We start from the raw sequence: 15,032 nt of genomic DNA, 5'->3' as shown, positions 1-15,032 counted from the left end.
CCACTCAATGAGTTAAAGTGCATGGATTTGAAATTTAAGTAATCCTGTATTGGAACAAGACAAGGAAGCATTTAAATCTCAATCCAGCTTCTCCCTCATCCATTGGGGCATATGCTTTAGGCAGTGTAAATGGATGTAGGAAATTAATCTTCTAAAAGGCAAATAGGCATTATTCCCAGATACTCTAACAAGAAGGTCAAGTTCCCTATTTCTTTTTTTTTTTTTTTTTTTTTTTTTTTGAGATAGAGTCTTGCTCTGTTACCCAGGCTGGGGTGCAGTGGCCGGATCTCAGCTCACTGCAAGCTCCGCCTCCCGGGTTTAGACCATTCTCCTGCCTCAGCCTCCTGAGTAGCTGGGACTACAGGCGCCCGCCACCTCGCCCGGCTAGTTTTTTGTATTTTTTAGTAGAGACGGGGTTTCACCGTGTTAGCCAGGATGGTCTGGATCTCCTGACCTCGTGATCCGCCCGTCTCGGCCTCCCAAAGTGCTGAGATTACAGGCTTGAGCCACCGCGCCCGGCCAAAGTTCCCTATTTCTAATTTGTTTTAAGTTTCAGGAAGAAATTTAAAATCTGAGAAATAGAAAAAGGGAAGAAAATATGTTGTTCTGTCTATAGATGCCTTGCTGGCATTTCATAAAGATTAGGTAATCTTATAGCTAATTAGTCGTTTTATTTTTGGCAAATATATCCATATGATAGAATATTCAGGAGTGAAAAAGGGTGTATGGAGTAACATAGCTCTACCTCCCACTCTTGGGCATCAAATCCATAACTTTCCCCATAAGGCACTCAGGGTCACTGGTTTCTTATGTATATTCCGGGAGACATTCTGTGCATTTGTTTACTGTACATATTGTACAAATAGTGGCATATAATATAAGCTAATTTGAATTTTGTGGGTTTCCCCCTACCTTGAAGATCAGTCCACATGGCTACATGAAGCGCTGTACCTTTCTAATGGCAAATAACATCCTATCCTGTGGATGCATCATGATATTTTAAATTGCCCACCATTGATATACTTTAAGACTGTTTCCAATCTTTTGCTATTATAAATAATGAGGTTTTTTTTTTTTTTTTTTTTTTTTTTTTTTTTTTTTTTTAAGTCAGAGTCTCACTTTTGCCCAGGCTAGAGTGCAGTGGCACCATCTCGGCTCACTGCAACCTCTGCCTCTCAGGGTTCACACAATTTTCATGCCTCAGCCTCCCGAGTAGCTGGGATTACAGGCATGCACCACCACGCCTGGCTAGTGTTTGTATTTTTAGTAGAGACGAGGTTTCACTATGTTGGCCAGACTGGTCGTGAACTCCTGACCTCAGATGATCTGCCTGCCTCGGACTCCCAAAGTGCTGGGATTACAGGCATGAGCCCCCACGTCCAGCCAAGTTTTTTTTTTTTTTTTTAAATATACATGATTTCATATGTGTATGAGTGTACTGTAGGATAAATTCCCAAAAGATAAATGTATCAGACAGGGGTTGGTCAGCAAAATAGAAGCTACTGTATACATAGAATGGTGTTAAATGTTTTAATAAAAGGAATGAGGGCTTACACATCCTTGAAAGGCCTGGGGAAGTCAGGCCTTCATCTGTCATCTGTCCCCATTGGCCAGTCTACTCTCAAGTCAAACGTCCCAAATCACAGCTTTCATCAATGATTGCAATTCTCTACTCAAAAACCTGAATGGTCAGGGAAGGTGGCACCAAAAATCTCAGCTGGAAGCCCTGCAGTGGAAGGTTCCGACATGCTCATTGCCGGGAAACTCTAGGAAGCTTTCACCATGTATCTCTGCATGCGGTGCAACGCAGATGCTTCTCGGGACTTGGCCAGGAGCGCCAGTCTCACATCTCCCAGTGCGTCTGGTCCTAGTTCTCTCTGGAAAATAATGTTGTCTCCTCTCTTCTGTCTCTCATCCCCCACAGTGCCTCTCCCTAGAGGACGATAACTCAGAACCACACTGGGTGCTGTGGGGAGAGAGTTCTGGGCAAGGTCCTCCTTGCTTCTCTATTGAATGAAGAGTCTTTAGGAGGGAGGGGTGGTGAAAAAGAATTGACAACAGACAAGGAATGTAGAGCGATGAGTTTTGTGTCATGCTTAGAAAGGATTTACTTACTTTGAGAGCGTAAGAGAAATTGCTCATGTTTCTTTTCAACTATTTTTGTGCATTAAAAAATTTAAATTTTTGATCCATTTGTGATTTGCTTTGGTATGATGAGTATGGTGGATATACACCCTAATATTTTACAAATGAATTAAAGAAAAGCAGAGGGTTCTACATTAGATTTTATTATTTTTAATGCTTTCAGGAGGTTACAGATTCTAGACATTCTGCCTATAGGTTCTAGCAGTATCTATGCTACTAGATCAGGTTGGGGAGACAGAGGATTGCGAAAGACTTCAGGTTGGGAAAATGCTGAGAGGCAGAAATGAGGGTGGCATATTCACAGAACAGGGAGTAAGAGTAAATGGTCTAAGGAGAAGTTTGATGATGTGGAGTAGGGGAATAAATAAGATTGGTTCAGTAAGATGGAGTCATACTATAGAAGCCCCTCAATATCAGGCACAAGAGAAGATGGAACAGGTTTTTTTTTTTGTTTTTTTTTTTTTGAGGGTCTCAGTTTGGAGGGCAGTGGTGCGATCATAGCTCACTGTAACCTCAAACTCCTGGGCTTAAGTGATCCTCCCACCTCGGCCTCCAGAGTAGCTAGGAATACAGGCATGTGCCACTGTGCCTAATTTTTAAGAACAACTTTTTGTAGAGATGGGGTTTTGCTATATTTCCTAGGTTGATCTTGAACTCCTGGCCTCATGTAATCCTCCCACCTCAACCTACCAAGGCATTCGGATTACAGGCCACAGCGCCCAGCCTGGAACAGGTTTTTGAGTAGATAATTGCAATCATTGATGAAGGCTGTGATTTGGGAAGTCTGACCTAGGAGTGGACTGGGGGATGAGGACAGATGACAGAGGAGCGGGGGCCCAGGAGGAGGTGACTGCCATACTCCACACCTGAGCTCCAAGCATCTGTTGGATGTTCTTCAGGACCGGTGGGCAGCTGAAGTGCAGGAGCCTCTGTATGCATTAGGCACAAGTTTCAAATCCGGACTCTTGGTTGCATTCTCAGAGTGAGAAAGGTGCATCCCCAGGGGGCCTGGAGACCTTGTGTTCAGCCTCTGCTCCTCAGCGGACCCCAGACAACATCTGAGACCACGTGTCTTCATTGGCTCCCATGGCTCCATGATGAGCGCTAACATTTGTTGAGGAGTTCAGGATGCGCTGGGCTGTGGGTGAATTTTGTGGGTATTTTCTCATTTAGTCTGTCAGCTGCTATTATCCCCATATTATAGATTAAGAAACCAAGACTTAAAGAAATTGGACAACTCATTCAAGGTCACACGAATTGAAAGTGGCAGAACTGGGCTTGAAACATATCTGTCTGGTTCCAGAACCAGAGGTTTTTTTTTTTTTTTTTTTTTGGGACAGATTCTCACTCTGTTGCCCAGGCTGGAGTGCCGTGGTGTGATCTTGGTGCACTGCAGCCTCTGCCTCTTGGGTTCAACCAATTCTCATGCCTCAGCCTCTCAAGTAGCTGGGATTACAGGCATGCAATGGCATGCCTGGCTAATTTTTGTAGTTTTAGTAGAGATGGGGATTCACCATGTTGGCCAGGCAGGTTTCGAATTCCTGACCTCAAGAGATCAGCCAGCCTCTGTCTCCCAAAGTGCCAGGATTGCAGGCATGAGCTACCATGCCTGGCCCAGAACCAGAGTTCTTAATGGCTGTTGGGACTTAAAACATGGTACCTCAAACTATGGAATCTTGGCATGCTGAGAACTTTGAACTGAAAAAGATTGGGAGGGCCTCAGAAGCAAGATCCTTCTGATCCCTCACTCTCCTTTCTTCCTCTCCCTTCTCTTCCCTAAGAATTCCTCTTTTCCTAGGTAAGTCATAGAGACTACAACTTCTCTCCCACAAAGCAAGTCATAAAACCTGGACAGGTCACTCCCCTGAAGGTAGATTACAAGACCCTCATTACAGAGGAGTCCTGTCGCATATCCAGGGGAAGGAATGCGACACACAGAGAGGCCAAGAATAATTCGACAAGCCTTGCTAGGTTCTCCTCCCGTCCGCCTGGTGTATTGGCATTAGGTCATACCCTTTTATCCAATTGTGTTTCTCCACAGCTATCCACTCCTTTTATCAGACTTAGCATAGAAACACATGGTTTTTCCTGTGTGTCCGGAGATGGTTCCTCCCAGTGGGTTCCTGGTCTCACTGACTTGAAGAATGCAGCCGCAGACCTTCGTGGTAAGTGTTACAGCTCTTAAAGGTAGTGTGGACCCAAAGAGTAAGCATCAGCAAGATTTATTGTGAAGACCAAAAGAACAAACCTTCCACAGCATAGAAGGGGACCTAAGCTGGTTGCTGCTGCTAGCTGGGGTGGCCTTTTATTCCCTTATTTGTCCCCACCCATGTCCTGCTGATTGGTCCATTTTACAGAGCACTGATTGGTCCATATTACAAACTTCTAGCTAGCAACAGAGAGCTGAATGGTGCGTTTTACAATCCTAGCTCTAGAGCACTGATTGGTGCATTTTACAATCCTCTTGTAAGACTGAACATTTCTCCAAGTCCCCACCCAACCCAGAAGTCCAGCTGGCTTCACCTCTTACCTGGGTCTTGGGGTCTTTATTTCTGAAGTTTTCCATGTCATGTAGACCTTTTATTAAATACATTTGCTATGCTTTTCTCTTGTTAACCTTTTGCTATGGGAGTGTCAGCTATGATGCTTGTAATGGGTGAGGAGCAGATACCACTTTTTCATCCTTACACAGCCTAACCCTCCTATCTCTGATTCATGAGCTTTGTGATTCAAAACCAATGCAAAGCTTTTCTCTGCTATTGGTTATAAGCAAATGCAAAGATTTATATTCGTATATGAGTTGTTTGATTACAGTTAAAAATGTACCTAGAGATTGGGATCTTCAAAAAAGTAATTCTGAATTGTTGACATACATTGTAGTCTGAGCAGGCAACTGCCTACATAGACTTTAGAAATTTTCCTTGGGGAAAACACCTCCTGCTTTTTGCGCCTAGATATTTAATCCACCCAAAATTTATTATTGTGTACAGCGTGAGGAAGAAAATTGACTTCTATATATTTTTCCATATGGAAAACTTTGTTCTTTTTTTCCCCAAATCTTCTTTCTTTTTTTAAAAAAGTAATTTCAGCTTTTATTTTAGATTTGGGGGTACATGAGCAGGTTTGGTACATGGGTATATTGCTTGATGCTGGGGTTTGAGGTATGATTGATCCCATCACCCAGGTGTGAGCATAGTACCCAGTAGTTTTTCTTTTTTTTTTTTTTTTTAATTGTACTTTAAGTTCTAGGGTACATGTGCACAACGTGCAGGTTTGTTACATATGTATACATGTGCCATGTTGGTGTGCTGCACCCATTAACTTGTCATTTACATTAGTTATATCTCCTAATGCTATCCCTCCCCCCCCTCCTCACAATAGGCCCCGGTGTGTGATGTTCCCCTTCCTGTGTCCAAGTGATCTCATTTGTTCAGTTCCCTCCTATGAGTGAGAACATGTGGTGTTTGGTTTTTCTGTTCTTGCGATAGTTTGCTGAGAATGATGGTTTCCAGCTGCATCCATGTCCCTACAAAGGACATGAACTCATCCTTTTTTATGGCAGCATAGTATTCCATGGTGTATATGTGCCACATTTTCTTAATCCAGTCTGTCACTGATGGACATTTGGGTTGATTCCAAGTCTTTGCTATTGTGAATAGTGCCACAATAAACATACATGTGCATGTGTCTTTATAGCAGCATAATTTATAATCCTTTGGGTATATACCCAGTAATGGGATGGCTGGGTCAAATGGTATTTCTAGTTCTAGATACTTGAGGAATCGCCACATGGTCTTCCACAATGGTTGAACTAGTTTACAGTCCCACCGACAGTGTAAAAGTGTTCCTATTTCTCCACATCCTCTCCAGCACCTGTTGTTTCCTGACTTTTTAATGATTGCCATTCTAACTGGTGTGAGATGGTATCTCATTGTGGTTTTGATTTGCATTTCTCTGATGGCAAGTGATGATGAGCATTTTTTCATGTGTCTGTTGGCTGTATGAATGTCTTCTTTTGAGAAGTGTCTGTTCATATCCTTTGCCCACTTTTTGATGGGGTTGTTTGTTTTTTTGTTTGTTTTTTTCTTGTTAATTTGTTTGAGTTCTTTGTAGGTTCGTACCCAGTAGTATTTCAACCCTTGCCTCCTCCCTCTCTCCCTCTTCAAGTAGTCCCCAGTGTCTATTGGCATCTTTATATTCATGAATGGCCAGTGTTTAGCTCCCACTTAGAAGTGAGAGCATGTAGTATTTGATTTTCTGTTCCTGTGTTAGTTTACTTAGGATAATGGTTTTCAGCTGCATTCATGTTGCTGCAAAGGACATGATCTCATTCTTTTTTATGACTCTGTAGTATTCCATGGTACATGTGTGCCATCTTTTCTTTATGCAGCCTACTGTTGATGGGCACCTGGGTTGATTCTACGTCTTTGCTACTGTGAATAGTGCTGCTGTGAACATATGAGTATATGTGTCTTTTTGGTAGAACAATTTATTTTCTTTTGGGTAAAGAATCAGTAGTGAGATTGCTGGGTCAAATGGTAGTTTAACTTTCAGTTCTTTGAGAAAGCTCCAAACTGCTCTCCACAGTGGCTGAACTAATTTATATTCCCACCAATAGTGTATAAGCATTCCCTTTTTTCTGTAGCTTCGTGAACACCTGCTATTTTTTGACTTTTTAACAAAAGCCATTCTGACTGGTGTGACATGGTATTTCACTATGGTTTTGATTTGCATGTCTCTGATGATTAGTGTTGATGAACATTTTTTTCATGTTTGTTGACCTTTGTATGTCTTCTCTTGAGAAGTGTCTGTTATGTTCATATCCTTTGTCCACTTTTTAATGGGGCTATTTATTTTTTGCTGTTGATTGAAGTTTCTTATAGATTCTGGATATTAGACCTTGTTGGAGGCATAGTTTGGGAATGTTTTCTCTCATTCTGCAGGCTGTTTACTCTGTTGATAGTTTCTCTTGCTGTTCAGAAGTTCTTTAGTATAATTAGGTCTCATTTGTCAATTTTTGTTTTTGTTGCAATTGCTTTTGAGGACTTAGCCATAAATTCTTTGCCAAGGCCGATACTGAGAAGGGTATTATGATATTAGGGTTTCTTCTATATTTTTATAGTTTGAGTCCTTACATTTAAGACTTTAATTTATCTTTTTTTTTTTTTTGAGACAGAGTCTCACTCTGTCACTCAGGCTGGAGTGTAATGGCGCAGTCTCAGCTCACTGCAACCTTTGCATCCCTGGCTTAAGTGATCCTCCCACCTCAGCCTCATGAGTAGCTGGGACTACAGGCACATGCCACCATGCCTGGCTAAATTTTTATATTTTTTGTAGAGATGGGGTTTTGCCATGTTGCCCTCGCTAGTCTAGAACTTCTGGGCTCAAGTGATCCATCCACCTCGGTCTTCCAAAGTGTTGGGATTACAAGCATGAGCCACTGCACCCAGCCTTTAATCTGTCTTGAGTTAATTTTTTTTTCTTTTTTTTGTGAGACGGAGTCTCACTCCATTGCCCAGGCTGGAGTGCAGTGGCACAGTCTAAGCTCACTGCAACTTCTGCCTCCCGGGTTCAAGTGATTCTCTTGCCTCAGCCTCCCAAATAGCTGGGATCACAGGCATGTGCCACCACACATGGCTAATTTTGTATTTTTGGTAAAGACAGGATTTCACCACGTTGCCCAGGCTGGTCTCGAACTCCTGACCTCAGATGATCCACCTGCCTCGGCCTCCCAAAGTGCTGGGATTACAGGTGTGAGCCCTGTGCTCGGCTTGTGAGTTAACTTTTGTATATGGTGATAGGTAGGGGTCCAGTTTCATTCTTCTGCATATAGATAGCCAGTTATCCCAGCACCATTCACCGTTTGTTGAATAGGGAGTGTTTTCCCCATTGCTTATTTTTATTGATTTACGTCTATTTTAAATTTTTGTATCTTTTTAAATAATCCTTCTGCTTCAGATAATGTATGTTTTCAAGTTTGTTTTCTTTTAAAAAATAAGCAATGGCTCATGGCTGTAATCCCTGCACTTTGGGAAGCTGAGGCGAGTGATCACTTGAGCTTAGGAGTTTGAGACTAGCCTTGCCAACGCGGTGAAACCCCATCTCTACTAAAAATACAAAATCAGCAGGATGTGGTGGTGGGTGCCTGTAATCCCAGCTATTTGGGAGGCCGAGGCACGAGAATTGCTTGAACCTCAGAGGTGGAGGTTGCAGTGAGCCAAGATTGCGCCACTGCACTCCAGCCTTGGCAATAGAGTGAGACTCAGTCTTAAAAAAAAAAAATAAATAAATAAAAAAGGGGGCCGGGCGCAGTGGCTCACGCCTGTAATATTAACACTTTGGGAGGCCGAGGTGGGAGGATCACCTGGGGTCAGGAGTAGACCAGCCTGGCCAACATGGTGAAACCCCATCTCTACTAAAAATACAAAAATTAGCTGGGCATGGTGGCGGGTGCCTGTAATCCCAGCTACTTGGGAGGCTGCGGCAGAAGAATTGCTTGAACCTGGGAGGTAGATGTTTCTGTGAGCTGAGACCGTGCCATTGCACTGCAGCCTGGGCGACAAGAGTGAAACTCCATCATAAACAAACAAACAAACAAACAAACAAATAAATAAATAAATGACTTTTTTGGCCTTTAAACTCTTGTTTCCTGGGGTATCAGCATCTCTGCTCTTACTGTGTATTGAGGAAGGGCCACATGCCACTTATTGGTCTTTGCCATTCTAGGTAATTTAAGAAGAAGAATGGGTATAGCTTCAGGCATCACAGAAACCATTGCTAAACACTCTAATTTGCTGTCAATCCTACCTTTAGGTAGGTTAAGTTAAATTTTTAAAAATCTAAACTATGAGTCTCTTTCTTGAGAAGTGACTACACATTATTTACATTATTTATTACTGACATGTTTGAACTTATTACTACCGTATTGTCTTCTGTTTTCTGTTCATTTTCCCATTTTCTTGCTGCTTTCCTTTTTTTTTATTGAATCGATAAAGTTTTCTATAGTTTTCCTTGAACCTTTCTGTTATTTTGAAATCCGTAGATTATATTGCAATTTTTTTAGTGGTTATTTTAAAAACTATAATTGACTATACATTCTTTTTGTTTTCTTATACTTTTAATTTCTGGGATACATGTGCAGAACGTGCAGGTTTGTTACATAGTTATACATGTGCCATGGTGGTTTACTGCACCCATCAACCCGTCATCTTCATTAGGTATTTCTCCTAATGCTATCCTTCCCCTAGCCTCCCACCCACCGACAGGCCCCAGTGTGTGATGTTCCCCTCCCTGTGTCCATGTGTTCTCATTGTTCAACTCCCACTTATGAGTGAGAACATGCAGTGTTTGTTTTTCTGTTCTTGTGTTAGTTTGCTGAAAATAATGGTTTCCAGCTTTATCCATGTCCCTGCAAAGGACATGAACTCATTCTGTTTTTTATGGCTGCATAGTATTCCATGGTGTATATGTGCCACATTTTCTTTATCCAGTCTATCATTGATGGGCATTTGGGTTGGTTCCAAGTCTGCTATTGTGAATAATGCCACAATAAACAAACGTGTGCATATGTCTTTATAGTAGCATGATTTATAATCCTTTGGGTATATACCCAGTAATGGGATTGCTAGGTTAAATGGTTTGTCTGGTTCTAGATTCTTGAGGAATTGCCACATTATCTTCCACAATGGTTGAATTAATTTACGCTCCCACCAACAGTGTAAAAGTGTTCCTATTTCTCCACATCCTCTCCAGCACCTGTTGTTTCCTAACTTTTTAATGATTGCCATTCTAACTGGCATGAGATGGTGTCTCATTGTGGTTTTGATTTGCATTTCTCTAATAACCAGTGATGATGAGCTTTTTTTCATATGTTTGTTGGCTGCATAAGTGTCTTCTTTTGAGAAGTGTCTGTTCATATTCTTCACCCACTTTTTGATGGGGTTGTTTGTTTTTTTTCTTGTAAATTTGTTTAAATTCTTTGTAGATTCTGGATATTAGCCCTTTGTCAGATGGATAGATTGCAAAAATTTTCTCCCTTTCTTTAGGTTGCCTGTTGACTCTGATGGTAGCTTCTTTTGCTGTGGAGAAGCTCTTTAGTTTAATTAGATCCCGTTTGTCAATTTTGGCTTTTGTTGCCACTGGTTTTGGTGTTTTAGACATGAACTCTTTGCCCATGCCTATGTCCTGAATGGTATTGCCTAGGTTTTCTTCTAGGATTTTTATGGTTTTAGGTCTTATGTTTAAGCCTTTAATCCATCTTGAGTTAGTTTTTGTACAAGGTGTAAGGAAGGGGTCCAGTTTCAGTTTTCTGCATATGGCTAACCAGTTTTCCCAACACCATTTATTAAATAGGGAGTCATTTCTCCGTTGCTTGTTTTTGTCAGGTTCATCAAATATCAGATGGTTGTAGATGCATGGTGTTATTTCTGAGGCCTCTGTTCTGTTCCTTTGGTCTATATATCTGGTTTGGTACCAGTACTGTGCTGTTTTGGTTACTGTAGCCTTGTAGTATAGTTTGAAGTCAGGTAGCGTGATGCCTCAGCTTTGTTCTTTTTGCTTAGGCCTGTCTTGGCTATGCAGGCTCTCTTTTGGTTTCATATGAAATTTAAAGTAGTTTTCTAATTCTATGAAGAAAGTTAGTGGTAGCTTGATAGGGATAGCATTAACCTTTAAATTCCTTTGGGCAGTATGGCCATTTTCACGATATTGATTCTTCCTATCTAGGAGCATGTAATGTTTTTCCATTTGTTTGTGCCTTCTCTTATTTCCTTGTGCAGTGGTTTGTAGTTTTCCTTGAAGAGGTCCTTCACATCCCTTATAAGTTGTATTCCTATGTATTTTATTTTCTTTATAGCATTTGTGAATGGGAGTTCACTCATGATTTGGCTCTCTGTTATTGGTGTATAGGGATGCTTGTGATTTTTGCACATTGATTTTGTATTCTGAGACTTTGCTGAAGTTGCTTATCAGCTTAAGGAGATTTTGGGCTGAGATGATGGGATTTTCTAAATATACACTCATGTCATCTGCAAACAGAGACAATTTGACTTCCTCTCTTCCTATTTGAATACATGTTCTTCTTTCTCCTGCCTGATTGCCCTGGCCAGAACTTGCAATATTATGTTGAATAAGAGTGGTGAAAGAGGGCATCCTTGTCTCGTGCCGGTTTTCAAAGGGAAAATGCTTCCAGTTTTTGCCCATTCAATATGATATTGGCTGTGGGTTTGTCATAAATAGCTCTTATTATTTTGAGATACGTTCCATCAATACCTAGCTTATTGAGAGTTTTTAGCATGAAGAGGTGTTGAATTTTATCAAAGGCCTTTTCTGCATCTATTGAGATAATCATGTGGTTTTGTCAATGGTTCTGTTTATGTGATGGATTACATTTATTGATCTGTGTATGTTGAACCAGCCTTGCATCCCAGGGATGAAGCCAACTTGATTGTGGTGGATAAGATTTTTAATGTGCTGCTGGATTTTACTGAGGATTTTCGCATTCATGTTCATCAGATATATTGGCCTGAAATTCTCTTTTTTTGTTGTGTCTCTGCCAGGTTTTGTTATCAGGGCGATGCTGGCTCATAAAATGAGTTAGGGAGGATTCCCTCTTTTTCTGTTGTTTGGAATAGTTTCAGAATGAATGGTACCAGTTCATCTTTGTACCTCTGGTAGAATTTGGCTGTGAATCTGTCTGGTCCTGGACTTTTTTTGGTTGATAGGCAATTAATTACTGCCTCACTTTCAGAACTTGTTATCAGTCTATTCAGGAATTTGCCTTCTTCCTGGTTTAGACTTGGGAGGGTGTATGTGTCCAGGAATTTATCCATTTCTTCTAGATTTTCTAGTTTATTTGCATAGAGGTGTTTATAGTATTCTCTTAAGGTAGTTTGTATTTCTGTGGGATCAGTGGTGATATCCCCTTTATCATTTTTCACTGTGTCTATTTGATTCTTCTCTCTTTTCTTCTTTATTAGTCTGGCTAGTAGTATCTGGGCCGGAGTAAACAGTATAGTCCCTAATGGCTTCCCTTGGCTAGGGGAGGGAGTTCCCTGACCCCTTGTCATGCTCCACCCTGCTTCTGCTTGCCCTCCATGGGCTGCACCCACTGTCTAACCAGTTCCCATGAGATAAGCCGAGTATCTCAGGTGGAAATGCAGAAATCACCTGCCTTCTCTGTTGATCTCGCTGGGAGCTACAGACTGGAGCTGTTCCTATTCGGCCATCTTGCCAGCCACCTCCGACTATACGTTTTTCTAACAGAGATTAGAGTTATTATGTATTTTCTTCCTCCTCCCTAGTTAAAGAACAACCAAAACAATTGCTTACTCATTGATACCCTCCCAGCTTATTACTTTTGTCTGGAGTTTTAATTTTGCTTTTTTTAAATTTAATTTTTACATTAGGCAATTAGCATTTTACGTAATTTGTATAATGAAAGAAGGTGTTCCTTTTCTCCATCTTTTCCCACTCCCATTAGCAAACACTTTCTATTCTTGTTGCTGTTTTCTCATGTCTTTCCCTCTATGATTCTAAATATGATGCAGATAATGTCATTTCTTGGCTTTTCAGTTTTAGGTTACAGTTTTATTACTGTTGACTTTATACTATGAAAGATCAGGGTTTAGCTTTGCCATACTATTATACAACCCTCACATGCCTGCATTTCCCCTCATCACATCTTCTCTCTGTAAAATGTTGATTATGTATACATGAGGTTACATGTATTACATGTATAGGTTTATATATAATTTCCCCTCCACCTTCCACATTTAGGGATAGAGGGGTTCGCATATTCAGTGTTTTATTTTAGCTGTGTAAATCTTGTTCACAGATGAGCCAAATAATTTTTTAGTGATTCCATTTCCTTTCCTGTGCATTTTTTAGTTCCTTCTATTAGGAATTGGTTTTTTTTCTTCTTCCCTTGCATCTTTTCTCATTCCTCGCTTTCCACACTCTCAATCAGCTCTTTTATAACAAGGCGTTTTATTCCAAGTTTCCATTAGGTCAAACTCGTAAAATAAGCCCTATCTTCCTGTTCTAATAGGTCTGTTTGCTTTCTATTGCTGTGATTTATTTATATTTTTAATTTTTGTGGGTACATAGTAGGTATATATATTTACGGGGTACATGAGATGTTTTGATGAAGGCACGCAAGACATGTATTGATATCTTCAAGCATTTATCCATTGAGGTGCAATCAATCCAATTACGCTCTCTGAGTTATTTGTAAATGCACAGTTAAGTTATTATTGACTATAGCCCCTCTCTATCCCTATTGCATTACAGCTATTGGGCTTGTACTTCCAACTGTTAGCATCCTAGGAATTTCCTTTTTCTCTGCTAGATTTTATGTTTTGCCCTTTCTTGATTTATACTGTATCAACTGCAGCCTTTGAGAAAGAGCACATGGCAGAGATTTCTACTGCCTTATGTCCACCTGAGCCCAGGTGAGCCAAGCTCAACTATGGCTGACCTGTGGATCTGTGGAGAAGAAAAGCAAATCCTTATTCTGGTAAGGTTTGGTCTTTATTTGCCATGCAGGATTACTGTAGCAATAAACATAAACCACTAGACAAGGATCTCTAAATATATAAGGAAATCCTCCTTAGTTTTCTTAGGAAAAACTGGTGGCTCATTTTTTAGGATGGGGTGTTTGGGACTCTGTGCATTGACAGGGCTTGTTGATTTCATGGTGAATATGCAGTGACTTGGTCATTTCATTGGGAGCCTTCAAATGTCAGTATCTGCAGATCTTGCTACTGTGCTGTTGCTCTTCCTGGGTTACCCTTGTCACTTATTGGAGTTTAGAAACCTTACTTCCAGCCATCTGATAGATAAATGGAGAAGGAGGCTGGTCTCAACTCAGGACTTGACACTTGCAATCTGAATCCCCTAATTCAGTAGGGGTCTCACCTCTGTTTTCAACAGTGCCACTGAGGTCAGAGCTGCAAAGCTGTAGCATACTGCCAATGCAAGGGAGGTAGAGTTGCCTGGTTATCCGGGGTGAAAGAGAATCTTTATGTCTACTTGCCTTTTTAAAGACCTCCAACCAAGTTTTCTGTTTTCAGCCTTGTCCCCAAGCCCTGTCAGCAAAGGTGCCCCCAATTCCTGTCTTTGGAAGTGTGTATTGAATCAGCTTGCTTCTTTTTCATGTTCTCACTCATAAGCACATCAATTTCAGCTTCCGTTGCTCTTTTAAATTAGTTATACACATACACCTGCTTTCTAGCTTCAAATATTTTGTTAATATCTCTATTCAGCTGTCATTGCCTTCCCCACTGTCCTTGTGTATTTATGACCTTAAAAATATCTTTATTGTCCCTATAGCGGAGTTTTAATAGGAAATCAAGATAAATAAATCTATTTAATTCACATATTTAACTGGGAACTCCCATCCTTTTTAAAAATGGCAATATTAGTAACTTTGAGGTAATTAATGATTAAATTTATTGACATTATCAATTTCTGTTCCTTGTATACAATGCTTTCTCTGTGGGTTCATTTTTTTTCCTACTTGGATACATAGCTCTTCAGGAAGAGTTACCTGATGTGTAACAAGGTGGTAAAATGGAACATTTCCCAGCCATGAAGATGACAGAAGCTATATTCCAAAGGACTGTAAAACAAAATGGCAGAAAACCAGCTTTTCCCCTCATTCAGATTTGACTCTATTCAGATTTGACTACTAATCAATGCCTTATAAAGAAGTTGGAGAGCCCAAGAAATGGAAGAATAGAAATTGAATGAAGAGTTTTGAAGATCATAATTTACTTTTGGAAAGAAGTTGGAGAGACCAAGAAATGGATGAATAGAAATTGAATGAAGAGTTTTGAAGATCATAATTTACTTTTGGAAAGTGCTGTACATTATTAAATAACTTCCTA

General features: G+C 40.6%; 1 protein-coding gene across 4 annotated transcripts in view; it reads left to right on the top strand.

The window, feature by feature from the left end:
• Window positions 1–15,032, top strand: part of ATPSCKMT (ATP synthase c subunit lysine N-methyltransferase) — a 187,611-nt gene that overhangs the window by 68,680 nt on the left and 103,899 nt on the right. The window contains exon 6 of one of the 4 annotated variants that reach the window (XR_013418264.1): window positions 4,187–4,314. The exons of 1 other annotated variant lie outside the window; for it this stretch is intronic. Coding sequence is in view for 1 of the 3 variants with exons in the window: in XM_078004605.1 (XP_077860731.1) it covers window positions 4,187–4,330 (144 nt within the window). In the remaining 2 variants the exon portion in view is untranslated. Of the gene's footprint in view, window positions 1–4,186; window positions 4,475–15,032 lie in introns of those variants that run through there. 2 more of the 4 variants (XM_078004605.1, XM_078004613.1) reach the window with 2 other exon arrangements.

This window comes from Macaca mulatta, chromosome 6 (assembly GCF_049350105.2).
Source record: "Macaca mulatta isolate MMU2019108-1 chromosome 6, T2T-MMU8v2.0, whole genome shotgun sequence".
NCBI classification, from domain to species: domain Eukaryota; kingdom Metazoa; phylum Chordata; class Mammalia; order Primates; family Cercopithecidae; genus Macaca; species Macaca mulatta.
The sequence above is the reverse complement of the archived record's forward strand: the minus strand, read 5'-3'. Positions and strand labels throughout refer to the sequence as shown.